Below are 12,907 nucleotides of genomic sequence, written 5' to 3'. Positions count from 1 at the left end.
GGGGGCCTGCGCTGGCACTGACGCCACGTCACGTGTGTTCAGCACCGCTGCGGGTTCCGACGTGGGTCGCTCCATCCCCAAACCATGCATTTATTCCACTGGGTCCTCCAATGAAAAGGGGGGGCGGGGGGGATGCATAGTCTGTTGTAATCTGAAGGGGACCCAATTAAATGAAGAAAATTATGAATCTTTAAATAGGAAGTCATGGAGAAAAGGAGGTACCTAAATTAAAAAGAAAAAAAAAAGGGGGGGGAGAGTGGTACAGAATAACTAGTTGCCAGGACAAGTCAACAGAAGGACCAGCAACAGCTGACAAGGTAAATCTGTGCCAGATACACACGTCACCATACTCCTGCTGCTCTGCAGGCTGCTTCTGAGATCRAGGAAAGGCAGATTTTCTTGCACGCTGAAGAGCTAGATACCAAAAACACCTCTAGGACCTATGCAGAAGCTCCAGTCACCTTATGGAGCCAACAGACAAAAGCACAACCAGCACAGCACAACTCAAAGGCGGTCACTGCAAAGCGATGCAGAGCTTAACGGAAACTTGGAATATTCAGGGAAGGCTAGGCTGAACAGCCTGGGGAGCAAAAGAGGTCGTCAAAACCTTCCTCACTCCAACCTCTAAAAAGATTTTACTTTCTGCTGTTCCTAGTACACATGTTTACATGTTATTCAACCATGAAGTCCTGCTGACTTCTACAAAACAGCCCACGTGGCTAAAGTTCAGCAGGAACTTTATGCTGACAGGGTCTAATTTTAAAAGAATCTCCTTGCAGGAACACAAGAAAAAAAAAATGATTACCAAACCCTGAGAAAGCCGCCCACACACCTCCTCCCCTACTGCCTCACCGACAGCATTTTTCCAAAAGAGAGAAAGGAAACAGCAATATAAGTATTTAAAATAATGTTTTATAATCAATACTGAATACAGAAGTGAGTCAAAATATGACTAAAAGGTTTCATGATTTGACAGAGACAGACACAAGTATAAAAATTATTGAACCAAAATAATTTGGATCTGTTAGAAAACAATCATTTAAAGATGCCTTATCTAGGTGCCATTTACTTCTACGTGCCACATACTAAAACAGTCAGTAAACTGCAGCACTGGAATTACAATAAAGATATTTAGTTTCCATTAGAGAAGAGCCTAACAATCAGTTCTTGTTTCATGTTCATGGTTGTGCTTTTTTCCTATGCTTCTCCCTTGCAGGCCCCATCCACTTTTGTAGAGTTCCGAGTAACAGTTACACAGTGAACTACCAAAGATGTGCAGCACCCATGGCTGATTTAGCTCTCTCCCCATGTYTGAGCAGTGAGAAAAGCTTCTCTAAATTTCTTATAAATCTGGAGGGGGAGGGGGGAAACAAAGGAAACCTTTACTAGTCTGTATTTCTTGTTAAGTAATTACAAAGTAAAAGGAAATTAGTAGAGTATTTCACACCCTGGGTTATGAAAAGTTTAGAACTAATCTCCACGTTTCCCTATCTCTTCTCCTCCCCTTCCAAATATCCTTGTACACTGTGCAATCACTTTTGCATGCGAGAAAGCTGTCAGAACTTACAGCCGTAGCAGTAGAGGGCACGGGATCTTACATTTGCAGAATACAAATACTCTCAGAAGGGAAGGGTTAAGACCAGGGGAGAGGGACAGGTCCAGGGTGCAAAAGCAGACCTCTTAATCTGATCATAGATGACCTCCTAATACTGCAATACAGTATATTTTCCATTACATTTGCATACAGAGACTTACAGTTCAATTCCAGCTTCAGTTTTCTTGCAAGGAGAAAGATGGAGAAATATCCATTCATTAGTAAGCCAAAAGCTCTTAGTTACAAAAGTTTTTTAAATTTTGCATTAAGTGAAGGTGTACAGAGACAATGAGAAAGGATAAAAACAGGATTTTACATGAATAGGCAGTGCCCCAACCTAACAGATTCCTTACTTATTGCTGATAATGGACTAGGACTTCATGACAAACAGTAAAATACCAGTCTGAGCAACCAGACAGTGTCATGCCAGTGTGTAAAAACATACTGCAGTGCTGGAGATGCTGGTGAAGGTGGAGGACAAAGCATGGTCCAGCTGGAGGGAGCAGCGGAGGGTAGAGATAGATCTTCTTGTTTTCTGTACAAACAGAGTCAGGACCCTTCTACTGGGGAAAATGTGCTTATTTTAAAGATAACAGCTCATCCTGGGATGTGCAGGAATCCAGGGCAGCTGGGTAACGTTAAATGAAAAGGCGGCTAGATGTGTGCCAACAAGACCAGCCCTAACAGGAAGGGGCTCAGGCACCCTGCAGATTCCCTGAAAGAAGTCACAGCCAAATCAGCCTGTCACATGGGGAGCGTGCCAAGTGGTAGTGAAACCCAAAAAAGGGATTCACTATCCATGTGGAAAATCCACATGGAAATGAAATCAGTTGGTAGGCCAGACAATGCTATCCAGCTTGGCTTTGGCCTTGGCGATGAACTCCTCTGAGGCCTTAACAAGCGGAAGCCGTGGAGGTCCCATGGGAATGCCAGAAACAAAAGTCATTACAGCTTTAGTCTGAGCAACACCAAAACCTGGGCAGACAAAAGAATAATCAGGTAATTTACAGATCATTTCACTTTAAAAAGTCTCTATACAGGTGTCCAAAAAAGCAATAGCATACAGTTCCGGTGTAATCCTACATAAACCAGGGCTTAAGCACTTCCCAGAAGTGAGAACAGTGCAAGACATGATTGTGCTTGCAGACAGGAAAGACATTACAGTAAAAAATATATCTACTTACTACACTTATTTAAGATATAATATTTATTTGCCTCTTTACCTACAAGATTCTAAATGATAATGGATTTCCTCTGACTTTTAACCCTGGAAATACAACCAAGAACTAAAGCTCAGCCAGATTCTTTGGGGCTTACATACAGTATATATAGCAAAAGCACAGTTAACACGGTGTGAAAACCATGAAGCATCTAACTCAGTCTCCCTACAATACTCCAGCTTTGTTGTTCTTAATGCTTTTTATATTAAAATTTGGTTTTGTTTCTATAAAATCATTCTATTTTAAAGTGTTTTGTCCTTATTCTCATTGTACAGCCTTGAGCAGAGTTATTCTTAAATTATAGCAAGACAGGAGAGATGAGTATCAGAGCTGCTTTTTCCTACTGGRGCACCATCATTTGAGGTCAATGACTCTCAAAGAAAAGAAGCCAGAAACGGGCTTTTGAAGACATAATAATAAAAATAAACACACACAGGAAGAGTCACGATAAGAAAAAGGTAAAAAGATAAATCACAGAAAGACTATTTTAAAGCTGTAAAACTTCACAGTAGAAAGAAGGAAGGAAGGAAGGGAGAGTGGAATCTTTTGGGGAGGCTTKGTCCCCTCCCTTTGTTGAAATTCCAGCTGCTACTAACTCAGGAAACACCACGTGCAACATTTTCTTGTGAAATCTTTCAGGAAGGAAATTCAGCAACATGAGGGTTTCTGGAGCGCTGAGTCTGCTTTTTAAGATATAACAAGAGACAGGGGCAATGTAGGACTTACCTAGTTTGATGACAAAGTTAAGAAATTCACCAGTGAGAAACTAGAAAAGACAGACAGCAGATTACTCATTCTGTCATATTTGTAAGACGTACAAACATCTAGAGGTATTATGGTATTCAGATTTTATGCAACTGTGGCATAGCTTTGGGAAAAGCTGTTGGACACCTGGCCAGTCTATGTGAAATATTAATTCTACTCCACTAGAATTGGGGAGGGAGGGAAGGATATAAGAAAACCATCACTCCTCTCAGTCTATCACTCATGTTCAACCTACCCCTGCAGCAAGCTGTCTGAGAACACTGCTAAGTCCCATATCAGGCTGTAAAGGTTAACAAATCTGAATTTCCACTGTCTGGTAAAGAGATTTCCAGAGCACAATCCTTTATTATTATAGCTTCATCCTGCAGTCACTTCTCTTTTAAGACAAAAGGGGGATGTCTTAAATGTCCCAGTGGAAGATGCAGATATTGCGTATAGTTTGTATACTGACTGCTCAGAACTCCTCACAGATCATCCAGCAGGCCAAGACAAAAAAGGGTCAGGCCAGAACTGACTTGCAACAACTTTCTGCATCTCATCATGTCAGGTAACACCAGCATATTCCTAGCCACGGGGCCTGGCCACTGTGGGCCTGTTCAAGGAAAAAGGCCAGGGCATTGCTCATGCTGCATAGGTGAAATTAGAGGTTTGAAGAGTAGGGCTGGTCTTGGTTAAAAATAAATTAGCAAGGACAGGTATATACTGGTCAAAAAGGTGAGAAGATATGAATAATAAGCAAGGGGTTGGAGCCGAAAGAAGGTCACTTTAATACAGCTATCTCAGGGTATGAACGTAATCCCAGTGAAGTTAGAGGAGAGGAAAAAGAAGGCTGCTCCCAGTAGTAACAGTGAAGATACTGTACCTGATACTTCCGTGCTAATGCGAGGTCGTGCTGTGCAAAAGCTTGCAACATCATATTGGTTTTTTGGCCCAAGTAGTTGTATGTACTGCCAAAAAAAAAAAAAAAAAAAGATTGGCAAGTGCAAGGGAGGCTTAGATGAACCACTGAAACAGAAAAAGTAGCCCACAGGCCTTCTGTCTTGATATTACCAGAATGCAGTGTGATAGAGATTCATGCAGTCTGTGCATGTGTTTATAGTGTCAGGCATCGTAAGTATGCCAAGCTCTAAGGAAGAGTTTAGAGCTCGGATTTCTCTCCCCAGTTCTTTCCAAATGGAACTGCTTTTCAAAATTAAAAAGAAACAATTAGGCAATACTGAAGGGCAATCACTTAACTTTCTAGTTTTCTGTTCATTTAATGGATTGCCTACACAAGAGCAGAAATAGCATACAATAATTCATCTAAGCAGCCCAGAATGAGGGGGAAAAGATGAATTAGAAATTAAACTCAGAAAACACTGTTCCAGAGCCCTTTTTCACACAGACTTCTTGAGTGAACAAAGGCAAAGATTTAACTTCTCTGGGCTTTGGTTCCTTACCCATACAATGAAGATAAAGAAATTCCCTGCCTCAGAAAGGTGCTGTGAGGATAAAGGAATACGTTAGAACCCTTGGGTCAGCTTACAGACTGCAGCAATAATCACCCMAACCAATATACTCCGAGGTCCAGGTTACACAACTGTCCCATTGCTAGCACTAGAGCTAGCTCATCAGTCTGCTTTGTACTGGGCAGCCTTATCCTGCAAAGTCCTCCACCATTACGATAGAAGATAACTAGACCAATCCTATGCAGATAGTGGCAGATACAACAAAAAAGTGTTTGCGGGAGGGGGAAAGGAGTCCAAGACATACTGACCTTCCAACTGCTCCATTTGCCCCTATTGCCAGTGCACTCAGCAGTTGCTAGTTTGGRATGGGAGAGGGGGGGAAAGAATATTTTTACTTCAGATAACAAACATCAAAAAAAAAATAAAATAAAATAAAAGGAACAGCAAAACTACCTGGCACTCAATGTCCAGCATTATTTTTATTCCAGGCTGAAGCAAGAGAATGCCTCAGAAAAAAAAACATTTTTAAGAGAAGCCTCTTACCTCATCCACCCCATAAAGAAAGACAAACTCTTCTCTGYCATTCTTGTTTATACACTGTGCAAGGTCCAAGAGGTCTGTGTCGCTRAACTTCACGCCCTGGAAGGTGGGGATCTGCTCTTTTATCCCATCCAGCAACTCTTCAACACGAACTGTGCAGAAGAGCAATCCCGCATGAAGAAACACATCCCTGTCCTGTGAGACTTCCCTGCCTCTTCCCCAAGAGGGAGAGAGAGACTTAGTACTTTTACAAGTTATTCCCCTTTGGCATAAGCCTGGTAAACTATAYAAAGCAACCAGTAAAACAACTTCAGTGTCATTATGTCCCAAAGTTACATCACAGCTATCTTTCCATCCTCTCTGAAGCATTCCTTTTCCCAGATCAGAGGGAAAAAAAAAACAGAGAAGTTTGGGAATGAACTGGCAACAACTTATTTAAGAATAAATACAGATTCATACATCCCAAAACAGCACATAACCTGATGTCTAGAGTAAATAACTAAGATACGTATTCTATCCCTTATTCCTCTGCTAAATTTAAGTCTTGAAAAACTCAGCCATTGGGTTTATTCAGGTTGCTAAGAGCCTACTGGCTCAGGAAGAGCCGAGTAAGCAGTACTTACTCTTTACACCCGTCAGAGGAGGAATGTGATAGTAATAAAATGGAATAGCAGGGGCTTCAGATGCAACTTCCCGTAAGAAAGCAAGCAGCTCATCTGGAAGAAAGCAACCAAGTAACCCCGTAAGAGAAGGAGATTATCCACAGTGAAAGGAGATTATCCATAGTGAAATGCAGTTCAGATTCACAGCAGCCACAGTCTGTGGAGATGTCATTTTTCTGACTTTTACATTTCAGCAACACAGTGCACAGGAGTCACAGAAAAGAAACTTCTAAATAGTCTCACTGCATGTGTTTCCATACAGAACAGCAACACATACATGCATCTACAGCTTGCATACCATACACAGCTAATAAATATAAAATCCTACATATATCATAAAACTCAGTGGAAGACTGTATTGAAGGCAAATACGGTATTTATTTTAAACTAAACTGGTTTCAGACACTCACACTCATTCTCTTATAACTCACACATTCTCTCACACTTGTAAACTCCAAGATGTACATGCCAAAGTGGTCTCCCCAGGATCGCTTGTGTGCAACACAGAGGACAAGAGATCAAGTTCACATCACCTCCCTCGGGTTCTGCTTGATTGGTGATGATAAACAGGTTTTTGGACAGCTTTTCTTGTACCATTTTAGGAAGGAAAGAGTTATTATGGTGTGATCTTCTTCCTCAGAATCTTGTTCACTTCATCCTCCATAAATCTTAGGCAGTGGTCTATATTCCTGCTGGCATAGCAGGAAGAGGAATGGCAAAAACAACATGTTGAAACCTTTCTGCCATTCTACTGTCATCACAGCAAAGGTCTTCTGCTCACCTTTGTGCTGTTCCTCAGTGTTTACCAGTCTGATTGCTGTTTATTGTGTCCTGGGCTATCAGTACCGGCCATTTTTGCAATGCATTCTCTCCTGTTTCTTCAGGTGCTTTCATATGTACGTTGCCATTCATAATTAATTCAGACCAATCTTATAACGTTTCTGTTACAATGCTCCACATCATGTGGTTCCTTCGTATTACGTTTATTATGTTAAAAGCAAAATACTCAACACTGGAGGTTTTGAGGTAACCTGAGATGCACAGAACCAAGGGATGCTAACCCTCCTAGGGCCTGGGGTATGCCGCCAAGCCACGAGCATAACCTCCTCAATAACAAGATGCACGCCTGTGCATCAAGAGTTTATCAACTTGATCAGTGTTCACCTATGGTCAGCATGGAACCAACTCTTTTCAAGTGTGACCCAGACCAAGTGTCAACTCCGTACTATTTATGCAGAAGACAAACTAGTTAATTATACCTTCAATAAAAACCTCTTCCCTTTACAACAACCTAACAAGATAAACCTCAAAAGACACCCCTTCTGCTTTTTCCTCTGAGACTTCTGACACTTCCCAGATTTAAAAACTCCTTATACGTTTTGCTTTTGAATGGTACCAAACATCATAGGTATGCAAACATTATCACCAGAATATTTTCCAAATAAAGTAAAGTAAATGGCACGTAAGAGATCTACAATAAGTGATTGATGCTCTAGCTCAAATGCTTGCCCTTTCAGAACATCCTTCACATTTTCAGAGTCAGGAGAGAAATCTTGSAAGCAGCTGAAAAACAGCTCTGACTCCCAAAGGAAAGCAACACTTGCTCCACAAGGAGCAGTATTACCATCACTGGTCCTCAGAGCACAAGAGCTCTCTTTTGCCAGAAAATACCGCTAATGGCTTGACCAGGTCCAACAATCACATCTACTCACCTTTGCTTGTGGGTTTGAAGAAGAAGGGGGCTATTACAGCAATACCACTAGCGCCTATGGCTGCTGCATGTCTTGCCTATAAAAGAGAGAATGGAAGATACTTGAAGGTACATCTGCTTTATATTTATTACACACATAGTGAAAAGGAATTATATCATATACACACCAGCTCTTGGGACCCCGGTAGACTTAGTGCTCCCACATGAATGATCACGTGATCCAATCTGCATAAGAACAAAACCAGAAGATTTGGGGAGGCTTCACCGACGGTGAAAAATACCAGACTGCCAAAATGAATCCATTCAGACCAGGAGCCACAGAACAAGAACTTCACTGGGCTAAATTAATACTAAAAGGGATTTGAACCTGTGCTGACTTGAAGAGCAGACACATGGGGAAAATGTCTACACTGGCAAGCAGTTGGTGGTGAGAAAAAATGCACACTGGCAAAATAAATCATGTATGACTGTTTCCCGTCATATTTGCAAGGCCATCAGGAGTGAAAAATCTTAGTATTTTATTAGGAAGTTAAAATTAAGTTGTTCAGATTTAATGGGGAGCTGGGAAGGGGAAAGGATATCAAAGCATATGTTTGCTTTCTAAAGCCATTGCTTTGCAGAATTACTAGAGGAGTACAGCTTCACAGCAGCATCTTTAACTGTTTGCCTACTCCAGTCAATGTGATTTCCCAAGTTCCAGTTAATCAGTTCCATTTCTGTGTTTCTCCTTTACATCCACACAGACTGTAAGTCTTCACATCAGTTTTCTTTTCTCTCACTGTCCCTCCCACCCCAAAACACCTCCTCCTCTCCAAGAGAAAGCAGGGCTGAGTAATACAGGACTATGACAGGTGTGTGGGGGGGGGAAGAATAGACCTGTATTTAGATATACAGCTAGAGTCTCAGAAAACCTGGGYTGAATTCCTCCCTCTGCTGTGGATTCTGCATCTTTAGGGAAGCACTTAAACACTTTACACCTCAGCTTCCCCCATACCAAATCATTYAGTGAATGTATTAAAAGGTTCTGAAATGCTCAGAGGGCTTTAAATGGGCAGATCTCTCCTTCCTTTCATTTCTTCTCAAGAATAAGGGGACAGCCCAGAGCCTTTTTTTTTCCCCAGCCCCACAGTGTACCAAGAGGGGAGGACTCTTACAATCTTCTAAGCAGTAGAAATGGATACCAGCTACCTGGTGGTGACAAAGACACATTCTTCTAAAAAGGACCTGGGGAACAAACCCCAACAACAAAACACGCAAAGAAAAGCCATCAGCAGATGTGGCTTTGCAGTCAGGGACGCCTGTATCATAACACGAGGTCTGGAATCTCCTGTTCCCTCTCAGCTACTCACTTGTCTTTTCCTTGGCGCACCCATTCTTCTGCCAGCTGCTTCCTCTCCTGGATGCTAAGGGCCAGGCCTTCTCCTGTTGTGCCATTCACTGTTTCAATACAACACAACACATTTGCTGAGACCTGCCCTATGCACACTGGTTTTACTGAAGACAGTTATTGGCATTTTTATGATACTAAACAGAAATATTTTTCCCCCAAATCGTTTTAAGGTAACAGTGTTCCATATCAGTGTCTACGTGGGGCTTACAGTGTTATCAGCACTAAACACTTGTGTCTGAGGCCCAGGTGTTTCAGCATCAGCAGCTGTGGGAGGAAGAACGTGGAATCAGCTGCCAAAACTAGAAAACTGTGACAAGAGCATGAAGGGACACTCAGCTAGCCAGGTAGTGTGACTACTTGAATAACAATCTGTCCTCCACTCCAAGGAAAAAGTCTGAGATTAAATTTGGTGTCTCCATCCTGAATGGAACCAGTTATCCTAGGCTAAAACACCCCTAGAAAACAATGAAATGTGAATGTGTTCAGTCACAAGCAGGCACAGATTAAACTGGCATAGCTGAAGTCACTGCCACACTCTGCTTTTCCTCTTGCCACTCTTYTGACTGAAATTTTGAGCTGAAATCTCAGCACTGACTTCAGCTTACTTAAATATGCCAGGCTGTGAACCAAGCTGGTTTAGCAGATGCTGTATTTTCTATCCAGCCATCCCTGCTGCCACAGCAGAAGCCTTCAAGACAGAGGCAGAGCAGACAGATGGGAGCAGTGAGCACTGAGGTATCACCCAGTGCACCACAGGTCCCTCCAGGAAGCCCATTTGGGGTTCATGAGTTCATTGGATGCTCTGGGCTCCTGAGATGATGTTTTTCTATCAGATGATTGCATCTTGCTCAGGCAAAGGAGAGAATCATTCAAGTGCTGCCAACCCAGCATCATCCATTTGTCTCTGGGAAYGTCTCTGTATAAAGGCAACACTTTTATTCTGCATACTAATGAGGTGTGGGCAAAAGCAGATCCCTGAAATATTGCTAACATTCCCTCTACTGTGAATACAAACAGCTATTATGATCCCACATCAACATTTCCCATTACAGCTCTTATCAGGCAAGATATCACAGGACTGGTATCCAAGGCATAACACAGTTTCTGCCAAAAAACTTACCAAAAATGTTCTTCACATTCTGCTTGCTTACCAAATAATCCACATATTGACGAATCACCGAAAGGTTAATTTGTCTGAAAGGAAAGGAAGCTTAGGAACCTCAGCTACTGTAAGTCTCTACCCACAGAAATCTTAGGTATTTTTGAAGCCTTGCATTTATACATACATGGACATGGATATCTCTGAGATATGATACCCTCAGCATGAGTTTAACAATTCAGGTAACGGTTCAGTTCTGAATGTCATGTTCTTGCCTCCAGTTCCTATTCCTCCTGACAAGTTGTTTGCTGTTCCAATATGTTATTTCACCTGGTAATTACTGAAGGCTTGTCATAGCAAAGGACATTTTTGGGGAGAGATGGGAGAACAAGAGGCACTCAAACTTTTTGGACTATTGAGGGAAACAAGAGCGCTCTTGAGAGCACAAAGGCATTTGTGCAAGTGCTGGCAAAGAGCTAAGCTATCCTTTTAACTGCAGGACACAGACTGCGAAACGGTATCTGGTGGATGCGACTTTGACCTCTCTCTCTTGTTAAAGGATGAGGAAAGGAACAGACTTCCCTGACAAACAGGGAAAACAGAATTCTAGGTTTATTTTCTCTCCAGAGCAAACTTATTTTGTTTATCAACGATTAATACTTCRTTGTTGTTCTAACTTGTCAAACATGCAGACCAACCCTGCGGTCTGGAAGTCAGTTCTGGGACCTTTATTGGGTTCACACACCACCCAGAATTTCATAGCTGCTCTTGCAGGATCTATCACACCAGGGCTATGTATTTCCCAGCAGAGGGCCCAGATTATTCTCCAAATGCCATGTTGCAATAAGGTCAAATAGTAATAAAAAAAAATAAGTTTCCTTTAAAACACAAAACTAAGCAGTGACTGTAATGCAAATGAGTTCCCCGACTGATGCAGTACCATGCTTTACAATACTTTTCAGAAGTAAAGGCTCACTCTTAAAGGACCACATTAGCAAATCGCCACCATCTCCCTCAAAAACCTGTTCAGCTCTTGGCTCATCTCTTAACAGAGTATTTCAGGATCATTTGCTAACTCCAAATAACTCAGTCTTGCAACATCAAAATGCAGTAGGGAGGAAATCTTTTTATCAACATTTCCCTGAGGAAGGCTGAATTCCAACTTTTGATTTGCTTGCCATCACTTTCAGAACTTGCAGGTCTTGCAATGTTTTCTTCTGGTTTAAACTGGTCCTGTGCACACATATATACACATGAAAATGTGCATGACTTAGCTAGGRGCAAGAAAAGTGTAACTGGACATCAGAATTAGACAACTGTTTCCTAGTTCTCAAGAGCTCTTTTTACTTTGTGATTTGTGATTTTACTTTGCAATTAGACTGTGACATGTATTAGAAAGCTTGAAAATATTACAATACTCATATAACCTTACCATGGTTTAATTTGCACCTAGAAAAGTAGTAGAAAAAGAGATACAAGACTGACCCAACACTTCTCATCCCAAATCTACAGCACTTGCTGGGAGACAGGAGGATGCAGAGGTGAAGGGAACCCACTAGTGCTAGTGGGACTGACCTGGAAGTTTCTCATCCTACTTATCCCTTCTCCTAAGGGCAAGCCTGGATGGTTTGGTTACAAAATTAACCTCATCCTTTTATGACTATAAGGAAGGGGATTAGCCTTTATAAACCTTTGTTGCAAAAGTACACTCTAAGCTCTATATTATCCACCAAAACTGCAATAGTAAATTCATCAGAGATCTGATTTAAAAATCAAACCAAACAACCATCAGTTCTGGATAAGGAAGCAGGAAAATAAGATTTTAGGGTAACAGCTGGCAGTGCAACTTTACAATGCAAAGACTGTGATGCAAGCTAATACTTACCCATCAGGAGTCATTGGCGTGACCGTAGCTGCTACAAGACCCTGTAACTTCTTTCTGGGTGCCATTGAGCTGCTTGGAAAACAAAGAAAGAGATAAAAATGATTCCCATCTTGTACTGTTTCAACTGACCTCTGTTAACAAGAAAACTCGAGAGGCAAAGTCCAGAAGAAGTGAACTTTGCAAGGGTTTTTTGTTGCRGAAAACAGAACCTAGGGAGAATTACTCGATTTTCATTGACCGAGAAGCTTATTGCAATCAGCCCCATCCGAGGACAGGGATGGGAACACCAGATGTAGCTAAGCTTCAAGACATTTTCTGTTTACTGTTCCTTCTTCTCGTACAGGCTGTGGCCCAACACATGCACAGTAATACCCGGCTGCTTGAGAGAGAGAACACTTTTGCAGGGAATCAGGCTCAAACCCCTTCATCCATGTTTGAGGAAGGGGAAGAGAGCCGGGAGACGCACGTCGCGCTGGCCAGAAAGGGSAAGAGCGAATCCCAAGCCCTCCTTACCCAAGAGAGCTAAAAGCCCCTGGCTGTGGAGGGCCGACCCGGCCAGAGCCGTCCTTCAGGGCAGCCCTGCGGGCAGCTGC

At 42.1% G+C, this 12,907-nt stretch overlaps 1 protein-coding gene across 10 annotated transcripts in view; it reads right to left on the bottom strand.

Annotated features, from left to right (window-relative positions):
- Window positions 1-12,907, bottom strand: part of DHX9 (DExH-box helicase 9) — a 50,586-nt gene that overhangs the window by 28,727 nt on the left and 8,952 nt on the right. For 8 of the 10 annotated variants that reach the window (XM_026062251.1, XM_026062231.1, XM_026062262.1 and 5 more), the window contains 10 exons: window positions 12,315-12,386; window positions 10,451-10,524; window positions 9,290-9,377; window positions 8,108-8,165; window positions 7,942-8,017; window positions 6,661-6,816; window positions 6,191-6,283; window positions 5,571-5,719; window positions 5,336-5,382; window positions 4,442-4,526 (listed from right to left, as the gene is read on the bottom strand). In XM_026062251.1, coding sequence (XP_025918036.1) covers window positions 4,442-4,526; window positions 5,336-5,382; window positions 5,571-5,719; window positions 6,191-6,283; window positions 6,661-6,816; window positions 7,942-8,017; window positions 8,108-8,165; window positions 9,290-9,377; window positions 10,451-10,524; window positions 12,315-12,386 — 898 coding nt within the window. Of the gene's footprint in view, window positions 1-4,441; window positions 4,527-5,335; window positions 5,383-5,570; window positions 5,720-6,190; window positions 6,284-6,660; window positions 6,817-7,941; window positions 8,018-8,107; window positions 8,166-9,289; window positions 9,378-10,450; window positions 10,525-12,314; window positions 12,387-12,907 lie in introns of those variants that run through there. The other 2 variants (XM_026062224.1, XM_026062296.1) reach the window with 2 other exon arrangements.

This window comes from Apteryx rowi, unplaced genomic scaffold (genome assembly GCF_003343035.1).
Source record: "Apteryx rowi isolate R43461 unplaced genomic scaffold, aptRow1 scaffold_100, whole genome shotgun sequence".
NCBI lineage: Eukaryota > Metazoa > Chordata > Aves > Apterygiformes > Apterygidae > Apteryx > Apteryx rowi.
This window is presented reverse-complemented; position numbering and strand designations above follow the sequence as displayed.